The 19859-nt window shown below is 41.5% G+C and overlaps 1 protein-coding gene across 1 annotated transcript in view; it reads right to left on the bottom strand.

Moving 5' to 3' along the window:
* PPP1R36 (protein phosphatase 1 regulatory subunit 36) overlaps nt 1–19859 on the bottom strand; it is a 433561-nt gene that overhangs the window by 70759 nt on the left and 342943 nt on the right. Inside the window, exon 9 of the mRNA XM_078660312.1 lies at nt 11262–11440. Coding sequence (XP_078516438.1) covers nt 11262–11440 — 179 coding nt within the window. The remainder of the gene's footprint in view (nt 1–11261; nt 11441–19859) is intronic.

Raw genomic sequence — 19859 nt, forward strand, 5'->3', positions numbered from 1 at the left:
GGCCGGTAGGTGGCAGTGCAGCGACAAGCTCAGCGGAGCCCAATCCCCCCATCTCAATGGAACAACCTTCTGGAGCTGGCAATGAATCAGCAGCGGGACAAGGCACTGCTGAAGATCAGCTTCAGATCTAGGCGGGAAAAGGCACTTAATTCCACATGCCCGGCCCCCAATAGCCTTATACGGTTGCTTTAAACTGTCTAGGTCAGGGGAGTATCTCATAAGCAGCATGTGCACAAAATGATGTGTGGAAGAAAGGGGGTTAGACAGAGCTATCAAAAGAGAACAAACCAACACAGAATGAGAAAGAGAGAAAACCAACAGAGAACAAGAAAGAGAGAAAAGCAACAGAGAACGAAAAAGAGAGAAAAGCAACATAGAACGAGAAAGAGAGAAAAGCAGCACAGAACGAGAAAGAATGCAACCTACACAGAACGGGAAAGAGAGCAAACCTACATAGAACAATAAAGAGAGAAAAGCAATAGAAAGAGAAAAAAGCAACACAGAACAAGAAAGAAAACAGAACATTGGAGAGCCGGAGCAAGGCGCGGGGGGGGGGGGGGCAGCTGTGCACGTCACGCATGCTCTTGTGCGCGTGATAGCAAGCTGGTGGCCAGCAAGGTAGCACTTTTCAAAGCAGCTACTTAATGTCTCGCCAGAGGAGCGCATGCGCTGACTCTAGCAAGACCTAAAAACTGACCATCTGCTAGAATGGCCCACCTTTGTAGAAGGCTTTCTGGATCCTAACAGAACCTCTAATATTTCTAAGCTCCAGGCATCTAGGCCTAGGGTAAGGTTTGGAATGTAGAATCCTGACTCGGTTCTGCGGGGCAGGTAATTAGAGGAGATGCGCACTGCAAATGTAACACATCTGGATAACAGGTTCTTCTAACCCAACGTTGAGCTATTAGAACCACTGTTGCTTTGCTACAGGGAATTTTCAGAATCATTGTCTGAATAAAAAGTAAAGGTGGACATGCATAAGGCGGACCGTGTGAAAAAGTCAGAGGAAACACATCTCTTAGAGAAACTCTTAGTGGAAACCGTCTGGAAAAAAGAGATGACACTTCTGCTTCTCTTCATTGGTGAAACTATCTATCTCATGGTATCCACGATCCAAAAACATCTGAGCGACCAATTCTTGTTAGATTTCCCGACCATGACTGACTGAATAATTTCCCTTCCTTGATTGGTGGCATCCCAATGCGAGATGAAGCATCAGCTGTACCATTCCAACAAACCAGGTAGTATGTCTGAACAAAATCTAAACCCATAATATACAATGATTATCTCAACTGCTTTAATGTTAATGCTCTGATGGGGAAAGAAACATCTAATATTGATGGCCTTTTATTCATACCTATCGATATAAAAGGTGATGGAATGTTGGCCTATTGTTTATCATGTACTATGTTCAAAAGCTCTTTAAATAAAGTCTTCAAAAAATGTTGGTAGTCTATAAAGACAATGATGGAAGGAGGAGCTTCAGGAGGGTAGTGAATCTATTCCTCAGAAGTAGATTTTATGGCAAGTGCTTATTTATCATTTAATCTTATAAATGCACTCTGCTGAGCTTGGATTTGGGAGTAAAATGTCCATGTATACAACTGCCCAGTATCTGGGTGTACTTGGGATGATAATGTTTGAACTGGATACCTGATAGCATCTGCCGCGACAAAAAAAGGATGTTTAGTTTCTAAATGGAAGAGAATTGGTAAAGAAGTAAAACTTTGCTTTACTTCTCTGCCATCAGAGTTCAATGAAACCAGCCCTCAATGAAGTGACAATTAGAGTTCCAATTTTAAAAATCAAAACTGAAAATTCTGTAGTAGTTGTCAAATCCTAGTAGGTTTTGTACATGTAGAAGTGTTTGAGGAGACGGACAGTTTTGAAATACCCTCACCGGATCCATGTGTACGGTGTACAGAATACAAAAACAGATGGTTCTCCTAAAGCCTTTGCAATACCACCTGTACATGCCGTACACGTTGCTTCATAGCTTCTGAGAAAATGAGGATATATCATTGATGCATACCACAATGAAAATATCTAGGAATTCCCATAGAAATGTTTTGAAAAAATAATGAAATGCCACTGGGGCACTACTGAGAGTAAACAGCCTTACTCATCACTCAGAAAGATTCGATTTGTTCTTAAATGACATCTTTCACTTACCACCAATTTGTACAAGAATGAGGTGGTAAGCTACTCCTAGTTCAAGTTTAAAGAAAATCTCTTACTGGCGTGCCGGATCCAAGAGCACTGGTATAAGGGCCAACAAATATTTATTCTTCATTGTTATGTGATTTAAAGCTCTATAATCTACAGAGCTGGACTGGGAACCCAAAGCAGCCAAGGCAAATTTTGTCAGACCAGCCCCTGTACAGTGCATAGGGAATGAGCGCAGCGAGCAAGCTTGAGTACTAATAGGGGGCGTGGGGTGGTTCTACCCCCAAGAAAATTTGGGAAACAATGGTGCATTCTACAACATATTTGTCTATATAGATTCAAAAGTATTAGCTTTTAAAGTATAGTAAATGATGACCATACCAAGGTTAATGTTAGATTTTCTCAGGACCTTCGCGTGTCTCGGAATTTTGATATAAAAAGGGGTGTACGCCAAGGATGTATCCTGGCTCCATTTCTATTTAATCTCTACATAAACGACCTAGATAGAGTCTTAGTAGCTACAAGGGTAGATTATCTGTGTGTAGGGTGACGTGGTCTTCCCGTCCAGCTTTATGCGGATGACGCAGTTCTCATATCGAGGACCGCTAGGGGCCATCAAATCCTGCTTGACGTTTTTTTCAACTTTATGGCGGAACAAGATCTTTCTATTAACAATACCAAATCATACATTATGCAGGTGGGGATACGTCCGAAAAAATCTTTTCAATTTATAGTAGGCCCTGCTAAAGTTCCAAACTCAGATGTCTTTTCTTACCTGGGGGTCATTTTGGACGATCAAATAAGATGGTGGCCTCGAAAACAAATAAAAAAGGGGGTTCTGGTTCGAGTGAACGCGGCCATTTTCAACTTCGCCTTAAAACTAGGGAATAGACCTATCGCTGCCCTGTTGAAAGTCTACCAAGCAAAGAGTGTAGCTTTAGCCACTTATGGGTGTGAAATATGGGGGCATGTTCCTACAGATGTTTTACAGGTGGCCGAAAATACATTCTTGAAGCGCCTGTTGTGTGTTCCTCGTGGTACGTCTAACATGGTGGTACACGAGGAACTGGGGGTGCCTTATTTAACCGATACATTGGCATTGGCCCCCTCACGTTTTAGTTAAACAGCTGGCTGAATAAGGAATTAATATTAAGCCCGCTGATTTTAAAAGAGTGCATGTCCCTTGATAATGCACTCAGCATATCCTGGCTAAGATATATAAAGAGTAGCTTTGAAAAACTTGGGCGGGCTGAACAATTCGCTAACCCCGAAACAATTATGAAAAAGGATGTGGGAATAACTAGGGAATCCTTCCTCACTTTAAGGAAATTGAAAAGGGAAGAGATGGAACTGTGGAAACCTAGGGTCCGCAGATTTTTATTGCTAAAGACAACTTCATTAGCTGAGCCTTACCGTTTTGGGTTTTTATCTATTTATGAGCGTTTTTATTGACCAGGTTTTGCCTGGGTCTCTTTCACCTCCTGCTTGCCTTTCCTAGAGGAAGCAGTAAAGGCCAGTTGTTAGCATCCTGTGGCTGCAACGGAGAGTCTCCACAGGATTTGCTACATTTTATGTTTTTTCTAAAGTTTATGAGGTTCCCCAGAAATATTTCCTGGTACCCAAATTAATTTTAAGCAGGCTCGTCCAGCTTACCTGTACCTCCAACTGTTGAAGGATGATTGTACTTTTTTTTATTGTTGGTTATTTGAAATCCACAATGAAGTCTAGGGCTTGTCTTGACTAGTAGTCTTTCAGGATAATGATTTTAGACTATTCATGATATGCATGTTTGTGGGTCGGGATAAAGGAAAAAGGGAATTATGAAAATCGTTGCCTGAAGGGTGCTACCATCTGAAATTGAACTCTGTATTTTTATTAACAGTGACTGTCTAGGGAGGATATGTTGTGTATTCCAACCATGTGTATATTCAATTTGTCAGTCTATGGAATTATGTATTTTAATGTAATTTGGATGTTTTTTTAACTTTCAACTTTTATGGTTTTATAATTGTAAAATCGAATAAAGTTTATTTGATTTGAGTTATGGTTCAGGCAAATTATTAGTTGTCCTGATGATGATCCCAAACGGTTTAGTAATCGAAACACAGTTGACCCACACTCTTACCCACTAGACTTTGCATAAACATTTCATTTTAGTGCAGAAGTGCTTTGCTTCTGAAAAAAGTGACCCTTATCTTTCACATTATTACCAGTCACACCTTATTCTTTGCCTTTATGTTTATTGTTTTGTCTGTGTTTTAACACTTGTTCTCGAACTATCCCGTGGGGGTATATTCCCTATTTTTTTTTTAATTGTATTTAATAAAAACTCTTTGTTTATTGTCATTGGAACAATCGCTGGGAACTATTATGTTTCTTTAAATATTGCATTTACATCTATTGCTTATGGACCACTGTTCCTCTTACTACGTAGTACCCTTGGGCCCTAGCGATTCTTGGGTTACCCTTGTGGTTTTGAAAACAAACTTTCTAAAAGTGGCATTTTCAGAATTATGACTTCAAAAATCTGACTTTACCATCAAAGTGGATTTAACATTAAAATGAATTTGAGTGTAAACATCATATCTGTATCTGCTCTCAATTAAAAGTTATCACTTATTAAATGTAGGAATGTAACCCCTTGTTGGTCTATGCGAGAGATAGAACTTACAGTAGTGAAAAACAACTTTAGACGTTTTTTTACTACTAGGACATGTACAACTTAAACCAACTTTTTAATTACCATGCACCCTGCCCTATGGACATTTAGGGCCTACCCTAGGGGTGACATATACGTATTAAAAAGGAAAGGTTAGGTCTGGCAAAAGATTTATCTTGTCAGGTCAAAATCTCAGTGTAAAAGTGCGCTACAGACTACAGTGGCAGGCCTGGGACAGGTTTGAAAAGACTGATTCAGTGGGTGGCACAATGAGTGCTGCAGGCCCGCTAGTAGTATTTAATTTACAGATCTTGGGTATAGGTAGTACCATTTGCAAGGGACTTACAAGTAAATTAAATGTGACAATCAGGTGTAGGCCACTCTTACCATGTTTTAGGGAGAGAGCACAAGCACTTTAGCACTGGTAAGCATTGGTAAAGTGCACAAAGCCCTAATGCCAACAAAAACCAATCCAGCAAAACAAGAGGAGTGAAGGCAAAAGCTTTTAGGGGGAATACCTCGCCAAGGTTGTCTGATCTAACAATACCTTCAAGAAACAATTGAAAGATCCTAAGTATAAATCAAGTCAGATCAATGGGCAGCCTTTTTAACATTGAATGAGGAGGCTATGAAGCGTAACCAAGAATGTAATGTGTGGGAATTGAAAGACACCTATGAGAGAGTGAGATACCAAATTATCCATTTGAGGGCAAGAAATAAGGCTTGTGTTTGCATTGCACCAGCTTCCTCCTTGTGATACCCCAAATCAGTAGTGAAAATATAGAAGCAATAGAAGAAAAGAAGGAGGATCTGGTAGACATTTTAAACTTCCCCATACCACCTGGGGCGGGGGCAAGGTGTGCACTGGAAAATGCACCTAAGGAAGAAGTCAATCTGACCATTGGTTTGGCATCAGGAGCACAGGCAATTCCTGTTCAGGTGAGTGTGGGGACTTCTGCACGCGGAAATGTGATGAGAGCGATGACTAAACAAGAAGCAGACATAATGACACCATGTTTACCATTCCCAATGTGATGTTGTTCAATTTCCAATCATAAGCCATGCATCAGAGCAGTTGTGCTCGTAGCCTATTTCTCGAGATAGTCTAAGAATGACTGTGGCATGATGGGGTGGAGGGAGAGCTTGAAAAAGTGCCCTAACCTTACCTATATGCCCTTTCAGTTAACGAAGACGAGAGTTACAATCCCAAAGAAATTTCCAGAGTCCGACCAGCTGCCCTTCTGCCCTTGCGAGAGTACCTATACCCTGAGGTAGGGGTAAAAGTCACCATGTTTCCTGGTCCCCTTGCCACTCTAGTGAATATCAGATTACAATTTCCTAACATACATGACAAATCACAAAAGTTAAGACTTACATACTGTACTTGAATGTTAGAAACCTAACCGGGCTGATGTGGATCAATTGTTTCTTATTATCATGCCAAGAGAAATAAAGATTGATTATTTAAAATACAAAAAAAGATGCCCTATCTTTTAGGACAGCCCATAGGGAGGTGGCTGCTCTGTTAATGATTTAATTCCTGTTGATCAGAAGGGACTGTATGTGCAGTGAGTTATTACTGGAAAACCCATCTCATGGCTTAATACTGGTGTTGGTAGGTCTGCATTGACAACACTACCTCTCTCAGGTGAAACAATTGATGCAGATGGTATTTTTCAACACACATGTCCCTCGCTACATTACTGTTCCTGTTCCTGTCTCCTTAGGTCACATCAGGGAAAATAATGCTTTTCTCTAGAACCTGAACTCACCCGCAAACCTCCTAGGGAGGGATCTTTGGTGTAAATTGAAATGCACTGTGTTGTGTACTACTGATAGTGTCTATTTATTTGTACCAACTGAGAACAAAATGCTGTTTTGGTGGGTCTTTGTGAAAAGTAATGATTCATGTGACATTGACAATGCCAAGTCTTAATTTCAACTAATAATTCATGCCCTTGACCAAGTTCCTTCTACTCTGTGATCTGGACATGCTAATGATTTTGGTTGTTTCTTAACTTTTGAATCAGTGAAGATAAAGTTAAATCCTATATAAAAAAGATCCCAACAATTGCAGAATGCCCATTACTTCCCGAAGTGGAGGCTGTGATCTGCCCAATCACTGCTACTCTGTTGAAATATGGGTTGTTGTTGCCAACTGTAAATATACGTAATACTCATGTTTTACCAATCAAAAAGTCTGGTTGAAAAAAGTATAGATTCATACATAATTTTCATGCTACTACATTTTATTATATTTTTAGGTTTTCTTGTCATTAGCAATGCTGCTAGTATTCTGTCATGTATATTGGTGACTGCCACACATGATTCACAGATTTGCTTCTGCTGTCTTCCCCTTACTAGTATACTCTGATAGTAGTGTTCTACTTTCCTATGCTCTGGGGACCACATCACCTGATCACGCCTCCCTAACTAATATGGAGCACTCTCAATCTTTTCAGAGTCTCTGAAGAATGATAAGGACACCCTCGGCTACCCAGAATGACCTACATTGGTTAAATAGGTTGATAAGTTATTGATCGCTTCTAGCTCATTGGAACAACAAACAGTTGATTCCCTGTATCTGTTCACTGTATTAGCTAAGATGGAGCAGAAAGCATCTAAAGAGAAACTACGATTCCCTTTACCCTGTGTGATATATATTTAGGTCATTCATATTGGTAGCGGAATGACACCTGTCAGTGGACACTGAAGCTATCAGGAAGCTACCCATTACTGTCTCTGCATTATGCACTCTTTTAGGGATGGCAGGTTACCGAGGCACTGGGTTTTAGGCTATGCCAACATTATCAAACCAATGTACATTTTTGTAGAAACAGGCAACCCTTAACCTTTGCCTTGGTCCAAGGAGGCAGAATAGGCATTCACATATCTGAAACAGCAATTGCCTTCTGCACCTGCATGAGATCACCTGATAACTCTGAACCTATTACATTGTATTGCCAAGAGAAAGAGCGTTCACCTTAGATGTTCAGTGTTGTTTGTAGTCCCAGAATAATAAAACAATACTTTTCATTGCAATTACAACCATGAATCCTCTAACATTTGTAGCGGAACAAGGCTTATGTAGTTTGACACTATTTACGGCACTCTGATCAGTTCGAGCCCCTCCTAACCAAATGGCTAAACTTAGTCCCAATGAGATAATAATGAGGCCTTCAATGGTACTCTCTTCTACTCCTCTTATGACTTCAGCTTTGCTTGATTTGCAGCTGAATGATTATGTGAACTTGCAGTATTGAAAGCAACTGATTTACTGACTCAATAGCTTTTGTAACCAGGTACAAGCCCCACTGCCCACCTACCACACTGGAAATTGTTATGATCTGCAGCTGGCAACTGGGTGTAGGTGAATATTCATCAGGAAAAGTTGTCACTCTAACGCCATTGGGGAAGTCCTTTCCAAATCCTGCTCATCACGAATACTGCTTTTGAAGAGCCAAGCACTGCCTGCCTGGATCAACGCATTGCACTGCAAGTGGACCAACAAATCAAAAGATTCCAGACCTGCTGACCAGCTACCCCTGTTGCTGGTTCAGTGAACAGAGGAGGTTCTGCACTTGCAAACTTCTGCTGATCTCTGAGCACTTGCTTCAAAACTCTGAGGTACTCTGGTTTCTGCCGTTTAGCTACACAGAATATTTCACCGTGATGCAGCACATCCTGATGCCCAGCACTTTAGCCTATATTTCCTGTAGTGGTAAGCCTCATAGCTACCTGATCCCTTGGTGGCTCTGTCCACCCTCTTTGCTGCAAAACCTGCTTGCACAACTCACTGTGCTGCTGCTCTAGAAGGGAATATCGGCGGGCGTAAAGCGATCAACCACATTGAGCATGCAGCCACCTTCTTGAGAAACCCTCCCTCTACAATGACCAAACTTTTCTGAAAATTCAGGATCAGTACAAACATCATTTGAGTCATTCTTAAATCTGTGCACGTACCCATCTACCCTTGGATTCCAAGAGTTGTACCCATGAATCCAATTCTGCTTAATTGGATCAAACAATGTGACAATTTACACGTGCAGGGACAAAAACATCACTGAATGTGATTTTCAAATCACTTGCCTTTCACCTGTCAAACTTGGAAATGGGAGTGTCTTCGGCAGATACAGTGAATGTAACATGACCATACCCATGCGTACTTAGCCAGTTTCTTATTCGGTCTTCACTCAAGTGCACCGAACACAAACAATCGATCTTTCGGCAGCCCTGCAGGTAGGTAGTGGGGCTGCTAAAAGCCCTGGAACATATTTTCTGGTGTGGAAACTGACTATCTGTAATAACCCAAGGACTGGTCAATATTCTCTTATTCCACCTATAATATATCTGCCGTATGGCTTCTATAGCTAAAATTCCCACGATTCATCGCTCTAGGGTCGGTGGCAAATCCTTCTTCTTTCTAGGACCATCTGCCTGGAATAAACTGCCCTCTAGACTTCCGACTATCTCCGATACATTTGTGTTTAGAAAGAAACTTAAAACCTGGCTTTTTAATCTAGTTTAAATCTGCTTCAGTCCCCAGTAGAGTGACTCAGAAGTGCAGAGCGCCAGGACACTCTATGGCGTAACAGAGCTTTTTACAAATGCCCTTTAATTTAATTTCATAAGACATCCTCCTGACAAATGTCATTCTTTCCATAGGAGACTAATGAAAAATATCAGACACTGCCCTATTCTTTGCAATGCTATTTCCAATACATTGAATAGCGTTGTCTGTTAATGAAATCCAACGATTAGCCAAGGTATTAAAACAGGTAACAAATGACTGCAATAACCCATAGATTAATTTCTTCCCAATTGGAAATACAATGAAGTGTAATTTTACAGAATAGGATGTTTTTTATTTTGTCTTGGCTGCCAGAGTTGAAGTTTGAGCAATTGTTGGTTCAGAATGTTGTTCTTTTATACCCCATGTCTCTTTAGGCATATATCAACAGAATGATCATATATATGAAAGTATTAAGAATATACATAAAATTGATGATTGGATGGAAAATGTAGGATGGAGCACTTGGTCTTGATTGATAAGTATTTTTAGAAGTCCGGAAAAGAAGATTCCTGCCACTGTGTTGGTCGTCTTTGTTGCTCTTCTTTTGATTTATATTATTGACCAAGTCTATATGGCCTTCATCAACATTCTCAACAGAACGGTACTACTCCATCCCATTCCCTGATAAACCTGGATAATGATGATGACCTACATTGGAAATAAAATTATAGTTCCTTAGAATGTTTTGAGCATGATATGAAATTGGAACTAAATGATTTGATGATTGATTTGTTTTAAGTTGCATTAATTAATAGTGCAAGAAGGAGGAGTTGTTAATATGAACTACTGCTTTATCATCAATGCAACCTCTCTGCTATGTTTTTCACCCTTGCAAACTATCCTCAGTGTTAGTGCCCGACTATGACTTTTTTAGTTTCTCCTTCACATCTTAGCTCCTTAGACCAGAAAGTGTTGACAAGGTTGCTCAGGCAAGAAAGTGTATATTCTTGTTACAATTAAATTATCTTCCTTTCTTATTATCTCATACCACACCACCTGTATAGTCCCTTTATTTTATAAAGTCATGTGATGTGATGTCTATTGGAAGGCTGTATATTTTACTTTAACTTTATTTTTAACTTGCAATGTTTATTACAACATTTAGAATTTGATCATAATGACCAAATAGATTAAGTTGTAAAAATCAATCCAAGAATGCCTACTAAGTGCAAAGAAAGGTACTGGGGTATGAATAGGAAATGCCACAGACGTTCGAAGGCTAAAGTATATACTTTACACCACTAAGTAATTGAAAAGCAAGCATTCCAGCATACTGTTAGAAACGGTCTGCCTTTTCTGTGGGAAGAGATCTTATCTTGACAGTAAATGGGGCTTAAACAGTGTGAATGGCTTTATTAGAAGCATAGTAAATGTGTGGAGCCAGGGGAAGTTACTAAAACAACGAAGTTCCACACAAAAGCGAATTAACACAGTAAGTTGGAATTGGAAACTGATAAGAGCCCCCATTTAAGATATATTAAATACAAGAGATTTCACAAGCACAGTGCATGTGCTGTGCAGGCGAAACTTAAAAAGGAGGTAAGGCTAAGGGGCAATCTAGAGAGATGTCTGATAGGTAAAACGATCATAGGAGTCTTTGGCTGTACCAAAAATAAACCTTGCCTAGAAAAAAGACGAGCCATCAGCATTAAATGAATTTGTTGAATACAGGCTCATTTATCAATTCACATCTTGTAGCCAACTGCAAACGATAAGCTTTGGTTTGCCATTCTTAGCAAAGAAAAGTGTGTGTACATACCCAGACCTGCCTTTGAATGTGTGCACTTCTTTTCCCTAACCAATTACAAACCACAGTGCCACATCTGGGAGAATAATAGACCAATTATACTTCTCTGCACATACATGGTTTTTCTCTTTCCAAAGGAATGCTTTGTTTGGTTCTCCTCTAGGTCCTCATTCAGCCTCAAAGCTGGATTGAATGCATTAGAACGAAGGAGCCTGCCAACTTCTTCAAGAATTATGTTCAGATGTTTCCGTCGGAAGGCGACCCAAGCAACGGCAGCACTGAAGTTGTAGAGAGCCTAAAAGGTTGGAACACACAAAAGAAAATACCTGTTAATCAATAAAGTAAACTTGAGGTTTGTGAGCACATTCTCACCTGGGCACTTGGCGCATGTCATTCTCTAGACTTTGGTACATGTACTAAATGATTTTGCCTGACGTTAGAAAGCAGGGAACTGTTTTTATTATTTTAATCTCCCTATTGATTTGTGCAAACAGCACAAACTATAATTTCAAACATTCCCCCTTGTAGAAATCTATGCCCCCTCACCCCCACAGCAGAATCCCATCCTCTGCCCACTCACCCTTTTGGCAATAAATTACACATTTCCCCCTTTACATTACTTTAATACATTTTCTTGGGTAGCCTGAAAGTTATTGTCTCAATCAAACCCTTTCAAAGATTGCTAGGCATCAGATATACACTGATTCTTCAATAAACATATGCTAGAGTACATTACTGCCTACATCTATTGTATGAATACAGGTTCTCTTCTGTCCAATATGGGCACGTCGTTCTCCAATGTCCTGCTACTATTTGTTTCATGTTTCACCCATGATTGCAGCCTCACAGTGCTATATTCATCTCAGAAGGCCCCACTTTCGCTTATTGTTCAGATTGTGTACAGTAGTAATAAATATATTGTTGTCAGTTTTTTGGGAGGAAAGCTTCCAACATCTTTTGCACAATGGCTGCCATTCCAACCTATAATAAAAAACATATCATCTGACATTACCCATTATAATGGGGAATCCATGTAACCTAGAAATCTGCTACCCACTAATTTACAGTCCTGGGTAGTAAGTGGGAGCTTTTGAATGTCCCTTTCAACACAACCCAAATTTGCACCATAATGTGATGCTAGCCTAGTCCACTCTCTTCTCCTCCAGGATGCTGCTCTCCAAACGTTTTTGAGAGGGAGGTTGGTAATGTCTTCCTAACCCATCCCGACTCAATGCAATTTCCCTAGACTAAATCACCACTAATCCTTTTTGGGTTCAGGAGTAGCGTGCTACTCGCAGAAAAGCGCTTCAACACCTCATCAGGGGAGCAAACACTATCTAAAAGCAAACCCTTCCCTCTTCTATCCCTCCATTATGTTTTTCAATCCAAATAACAGATTAACATATCCACCGCTCAGAATAATTTGATATCTCACTATACTAACTTACCATTAACCCCATTTGGGTTCCTGAGTAATGTGCTGCTCGCCAAAAAGTGCTTCAACACCTTGTCAAGGGTAGTAAGCGCTATATAAATACAATTACAACATTCGAGTTGGGGCAATCAGTGTCTTCAGAAGTGCAGTTAACAGGTCTCCATCTCCCTCTCTTCACCCATTTTATCTCATGTTGCAATTGTGTGGCCAGATAGTGATTCATTCAATGAGGAGCAGTTAAACCAGGTCCTCAACCTACCCGTGGAACTCTAGTTTAAAAAAAAGCTGCTACACTAGTGGATCCAACTTGCAACACAACTTTTCCAAACTGAGTACAGGCACACATTAAATATTCACAAAGTAGGCACATCAGGCTGTTCATCTAAGTAAGGACATTGACTGGTTTAAGCAGAATTGTACACCTTTCTTAATTATACCTCTATAAATAACATCCTCATGTAACGAAAAGGCTAATCTGTTAACCCTAAGTGTGAATTCAGTAATCTCATCCACGTTTCCACTGCAATTACATATATTGTCAATTTAGTCCAATTAAATTTGAGAGCAGAACGAACTGCAAAGCTCTCCACTACCTCTAAGGCAGATGTAGCCCTCTCCCCCAGATTGACAGCAGAGCACAAAGTATCAGCACATATAAAAAAAAGTTACCTACAACCTTGCCTTTTCTACTTCCATCTGCAAATGATTTTTCTCAAAGGCTAATAGCACTACTGTAGGAAGCTGGCCCTGTATATACTATACCAAAGTAAGGTATATTGTGCACGGAGTCCAGTGAAACCCCAAAGGTAGGCAGAAGTAAAAGTAAATAATACCTTACTCTCTATTTGTGGTAGTGTGGGCGAGCAGTAAGGCTTTATCAGAGAGTAGTGTTGAGCATTTATTGTACATACTCAGGAAAGAAATGATGTCACACAGTCAAAGACTGAACTCAGACCAATTTTGTTTGTATAAAGATATTATATAGGTAGATTTTATTTTCTAGAACCAAGCCAGATCTCATACAGGTAAGTATAATTATACATTGCAATATTTATGCAGTAATTTACAGTTGAATGCAGGTTCAATAAAGTTGGTTGATTTACAGGTAGTTCAACTGTAAAAATTACTTTACAGTTACTTTGTAAATTACCTTGTACGTTACTTTTTGGATTACTTTTGAAGTTACTTTTGATACTCAGTGTGATTTGCCTAGATATTACTCTGAGACATTTCCTTTTTTTTAAAAAAAAATTATTTTCCAAAGTAGTAAACCAATAAATGTTACAGCACATTTGTACGTTTCCAAATTCTAAACATTCAAACACATTCAAATACTAATATCGTCTTTTGCAGATAGTTATAACAACGTTTTGATAAAGAAAAAAGGAAAGGGTTAAAGCAATAACTAAAGAGAGCAGTCACATACATTACATTTCATTTCAGACCGTTTCATCAATTATTATCTAATCTCTAGCAGCCGACGTCCCTACCTGATTTCCCAAACTGTTTTTCCAGTTGGTCACTGGATGCCAAATCTTCCTCCCCAGAGTTCTGCCTCTTTTTCCCTTCCTAACATATATTGCCTTTTCTAGATTATATGTTGATAATAGCCGAGCAATCCACATTTGAAAGGTTGGTGGTACCCTGTCGAGCCATGTAGTTGCTATACAAATACGGAACACTGCAGCCAACATGAACATAAATTCCAAAGGAGCACCTTCAGTTCCTAACGAGACCCCCAACAGTAGAATATCATCCGTTAGCTTTATTTTAAACCCTAGCGATACCTCGCAAAATTTCTCAATCTCTTTTTTAAGAGAATACAATTGGGGGCATTGTGAAAACATATGAATGATGTCTGCACACTCCGAGTCACATCGTGGGCATGACGTTCCCGTGTTGCCCCCCCATTGTGCGATTCTGGCTGGCGTGTGATAAAGTGAGTACAGGGTCTTGTAGTGCTGTGACTGTAAAGAGGCCGAGCATAAAATCGTTCGGCCCAAATCGAGGGACAGCTGGAAACCCTCTGGCTGCAACCCCAGCTTATCCGCCCATTTCCTTATATATTTCCCTCTGTCATCTGATTTATATATGCACAATTCTGCGTATAAATATCGAATTGTGGGGTGAGAACTCCCCTCTATATAATCCATTATACGACAGTTCCCAAAACCCAGCGTTCCACCCTGTTTATTCGATAGGTAACTTCTGATCTGTAAGTATTTAAAGAAACTGTTGTTTTCTACCTTAAATTTACTTTGGATCTCTTGAAACTGTAAGATTTTCCCCTGTCGGTTCATAAGATTCCCTATCTTCTTGATCCCTTTGTTGTCCCAATCCCTCATCACCATATCCCTAAAGATATCACTAGGTAAGGATTTATTTGCTAACAGCCGTGTATAACTATTGTATCTTCCTAATCCCATTTTCTTTTGTACCACCTTCCAAATACTATAGGCAGCTTTTAAAGTTTTAAACCTAGTATGCTTAAAGTAGCTAAAATCAATTGTGTTTAAGAATCCGTTTTCAGCCCGTTCTCCCATAATTGCAGTATAAACGTTAGTGTAACCCTGTGTGTCTTCACCTAGTTCTGTGCCACTGCCCCCTATTAGTCCATGAAAGTATTGCATAGCTGTGGCCCAATAGTAAAACCGAAAATCCGGTGCTCCCCAACCCCCCTTTTCTCTTGGTAGTGTTAAGTGTCGATATGCCCTTCTGGTTTTGCCATGTGCCCAAATGAATTTATTTAAAATTGCTTCTATTTTGTTAAACCAAAAGTGATCAAAAAAGAGTGGTATTGCTCTAAATAAATACAGAAATTTTGGAAAGGTAGTCATTTTGATTACATTTATCCGCCCCATCAACGTCAAATGCAACTTGTGTATCCTTTCTGTGTTCTCTTTTACTTTGTTTATTAGTGGACTCATGTTTATCTCTACCAAGATGTCTAAATCTGTAGTAACTTTTATTCCTAAATATGTTGCAATTTTTACGACTCTGTTGTCTTGGTAAGTCATATAGCTGTTTTGTATTATTTGAGTTTTTTCTCTGTTGATACTATATCCTGAAATTTCTCCAAAGTCTACTGCTTCCCTCTCTATCTCAGGAAGAGCGCCTCCTGGGTTATTTGTAATTATGGTCACATCATCCGCATAAGCGAATACTTTATAGCTAATGTTGTGTAGCCTGATTGGGGGATCGTACAGTTGTTTTCCAATCTGCGCAAAATAGGATCGATATACAGGGCGAATAGGAGCACTCTGAGACATTTCCTAGACAAAGGGTAAGCAATTCCGTTTTTACACATGTTCAGTTTCTTAGGGTTTTCATACAAAGCAACTCCACACTTAGAAGATTTTTCACAGAAAAGCAGTAAATGCAATCCTATAGGAGGAAATCAAGTTATCAGATTACTGGTAAATACTTGGTTGTAGGAGCTGGGTTTCTGGGGTTAGAACCAGGCATCCCCAAGGTCGAGGATGCACTCTCAAAGCACCATCAGCAGCACTAGGGCAGCTGAGTGCAGAGTGCTGCGGCCCAATGTTTTCCAATGGGGATAGGGGGCCTCCGGTTGGTGGCTGCTCACGAGAAGCCACTAGGTTGTGGGAGAAAAGCTCCTGGTGTTAGGCTCAAGGCAAAGGGGGATCCTATTTAGCACACAAGGTGCACCCACAGCGGCACAGGGGCGGCCAGGTGCAGGGTGCTGTGTTGCAGTCGGGTGCCCGGTTGATTTCAACAGGGATTCTACCGGTTGCAATGAACACTGCAGGCTCGGGGTCGAAGATCTTCTGGAGGGGACCGCCAGTTGTAGAGGTAAGTTGGGATGTCTTGGGATGCCGGGACACTGTCGGATGGGCCACTCAAGGCCGTGGGACGGTGGATGCAGGGGTGTGTTTTGGCGTCGGGTTTCTCTTACCGACTCCGGTAGCGGTCAGAGGGATCCTCCTGGAAGGGGCTGCAGGTGTCGGTTGGAGACTTGAGGCAGGTCAGGGATCACCAGATCCCAGGTCAGGATTGCCAGGGAGACCTCTTCGTGGTGTAAGACCACTCGAACTCAGGCCGTTGGCGTTGGGTGCAGAGTGGTGCATACTCGCTGATTTGGCCGGAGCCAGAGTCTGTGGGTGAGCAAATCCTGTGCTCACAGGAGACAAAGTCTGGTTTGGGAAGGTAGGGCAGTTCCTCTGGGTTCTTGGGGGCTGCTGGCTGCAGGACACACCGGGATTTTGCTGTCTTTGGTCGAGGTCGGGACAGGCCGGTAGGGCTGGGGCCAAGTCAGTTGGTGTCCTCCTCTACTTCTTCAGCACGGCTCTTCGGTCCTTCTTCTTCTTGTCTGTGGAGGCAAGGTTCGGGGTTGCCCCTTGCCCCTAAATACTAGATTTAGGGGTGTTACAGGGGGTACCTTCCTTGGGATGGGTACACCCCTTATTATGCCACCCTCCAGTGGGAGGGGGCATAAGCCTCACTCTGGTTGGCTGGGTCCCCATCTGCAAGATGGCGGGGAGTAAGAGTTGTGCTTCACCTTGCCTCCCCTACCTGAAGGGTGGGGTTGGCAGAGGTGGGCACACCTCTCCTCCTACCTTGGTTTTCCAGCCGATTCTGCCACCCAAAGTTGGGGTCAGCACCGGTAGGAGTCAGTTGATGGGAGAAGCCAATGGCAGGGGTAGCTCACAAAGGCAGCAAGCCTTTGAAGCTTCCCCTTCATGGACATTGCCCATCCTCGGGTAGGAGGCTTGACACCTCTTCCCAGGATGTGCTTTGTTTCAGGACCCCGAGCGCAGCAGGCTCTCAACCAAGGGGTCCAGAAACATGACTGGTGGTGGCAGCTGTCAGGCAGCCACACAGCCAGGACACTAGAGATAGGTCATTTTTCAGGGGGCATCTCTAAGATGCCCTCAGAGTGCATTTTTCATTAAATTCCACACTGACATCAGGTGGGTTTATCTGGATGAAAAGTTTGATACCAAACTTCCCAGTCTTCAGTAGAGGTGATGTCGACTTCGTAATGACAAACTCCCAGCCCATATACCCTTATGGCATTACTGCACTTACAATGTCTATGAATTGACTTAGACACTGTAGGGGTACAGGGCTCATGCACCTGTACCCTCACCACTGGTATAGTGCACCCAGCTGGAGGGGTGGCTTACCTATGCCAGGGCAGTGGATTGTAGGCATTGCACACAGGGATGTGTGCCATGTCAACTCCTCACTTTGTTCTGCACCGAAACATGCAGCCTGCAATGGCACTGTGTGGGTGTGTGTGTGTGTAAAGGTACAGGGCCTCTAAGGGTGGCACAATAAGTGCTCCAGCCCTTAGGGGCCTGCCCTGGTCACAGTGCCCTTGGTACCCATGGTACCTTTCAAAAGGGACTTACATGTGGCCAGAAAGTGCCAATTGGGTTTTGCATCAGTACAGTTTAGGGAAAGTGCATAGCCCTGGGTACCTGGTTGGCAGGAACCGAGTGCACACTCAGGCAAAGTACTTCAACGTTAGGCAGAAAATGGGGGGCAATCAATCAAAAAGGGGCACTTTCCTACATCTACTGCTACTGCAATCTAACATGTGCACCTCTGTAAAGCCCATCTAGTCTAGTCATTGCCACAACATGGGTCAGTTACTCCCATTACTAGTACATCAGCCCTATTCAGCTCTACAAGTTTCCTATACCACAACACAACATTAGGCAAGAAGGGCAACGTGGAAAACACCACAGATAAAACTAACTGGACGAACTTATGATTCTGCAACCTGGAAAACCAATGGAGTTCCAGAGTTCAGCTTCTTAAAATTTTATAAATACAATCGGCAAAGCAAAACGTGTGTCATACTCTTCCATGTCCCACTGGCCAATTCTAAAAAGACCGCAGAGTAAAAGACCCTCAGACAGACTTGAGTGTCGGTGAAAGTACAGGGCACAATATGTGCAGAATGACTTTTTTATATGCTGGACACTTCCAAAGCCTATATTTCACACAGGTCCCAATCAGAGGGAGAGAGAGATAGACTGACCTACAGACACACACATACTCTTTCTCTCTCTCTTATTTGGAAGAGAAATAGGTTGGTTCAATGAAAATAAGAAAACCATCTTCGGCAAGGATTGAACCTTATTTCCCAGGCTCATCTATTGAAATGGCTTAGCGGGGTTCCCCTTTTAATAGAACTGTTTGTAGACATTTGTGTTTCAGCCTATTACCTTATCTTTTCTTTCCTCTGTTTAGCATTTTTGTTACCGAGATGTGAACAGCTCGACAGTAATGTGCCTTGGGATTGGTTGGGTAAGAACTAGATGACAGCCAAATGGTGACATCAGCTGCAGGTCTCAGAATGTCCCATCAAAAGTCTTCATTTCTATGCTAACAGGCAGGAGAGGAACCTAAAAGAACTAAGGATGTTAGTGGTGAATGCAGGTATGAGTCCATCCTGGCTCTGGGTTAACTGGGCATTTAAGAGAGTGTGGGGGGGTCAAACAAGTCTTGGTTGGACTATCTTTATACTAGTTTATTATCATAGTTTATTTGACTGATTAGCCTATCAAGCAGAAATACTGTAGATAGGCTCATGTAATACATACAGCATATGTCAGATTAGCTAGTAGTCAAGTTAAGGCACTGTTAGTAGTGAGTGAGATATCAAGAGTGGCAGCACATATAAGAACAAGTATTGGCATAGCCAAAAGGTCTCGCCTTTGGGACCCTATAAGTGTTTAACCATGCAAAAGTTGTTGCACCAAGGATATTGTGCTGCATAACTGAATACTTATACGGTCCCAAACGCGATTCCTATTGGCTATGCCAATGCTTGTTTCTTTTTAATCTGCTTGAGCTAATTATGGAGCAGATGCTGGATTATGTGGCAAGTGCGGCAAATCCAAAATGATCTGAGAACACAGCAGGCCCATAATGCCATTGGTCCTGATCACAAGTTTGGCGAAGTTGAAGAGTTCATACAACTTTGGGGAGTTTGGAGAACTCACAACACAGGTTGTAAAGACGTTAGTCGCAGCCTGTAAAGTTGCAGACACTCATTTGAATGTCCTCTGTGCATCTGTAACACCTGTTGTTTGAACTGAGAGAACATACAGGTCGTGAAGATGTGATGCAATCAATTGGCAAAGATCAGCCGCAGCTTGGACAAACCTGTGCCATCTGAAAGAGAATTACGTATGTTGGGAAATGAAATGGGCAAATAATCAAATCAAAAGTAATAGCAAGCACCCCGCTTGAGTAGGGCACAGTGACCACCAACCTTGCCAATGGCAATAAAGTATATATCGGA

This window comes from Lissotriton helveticus, chromosome 9 (assembly GCF_964261635.1).
Source record: "Lissotriton helveticus chromosome 9, aLisHel1.1, whole genome shotgun sequence".
Classification (NCBI taxonomy): Eukaryota; Metazoa; Chordata; class Amphibia; order Caudata; family Salamandridae; genus Lissotriton; species Lissotriton helveticus.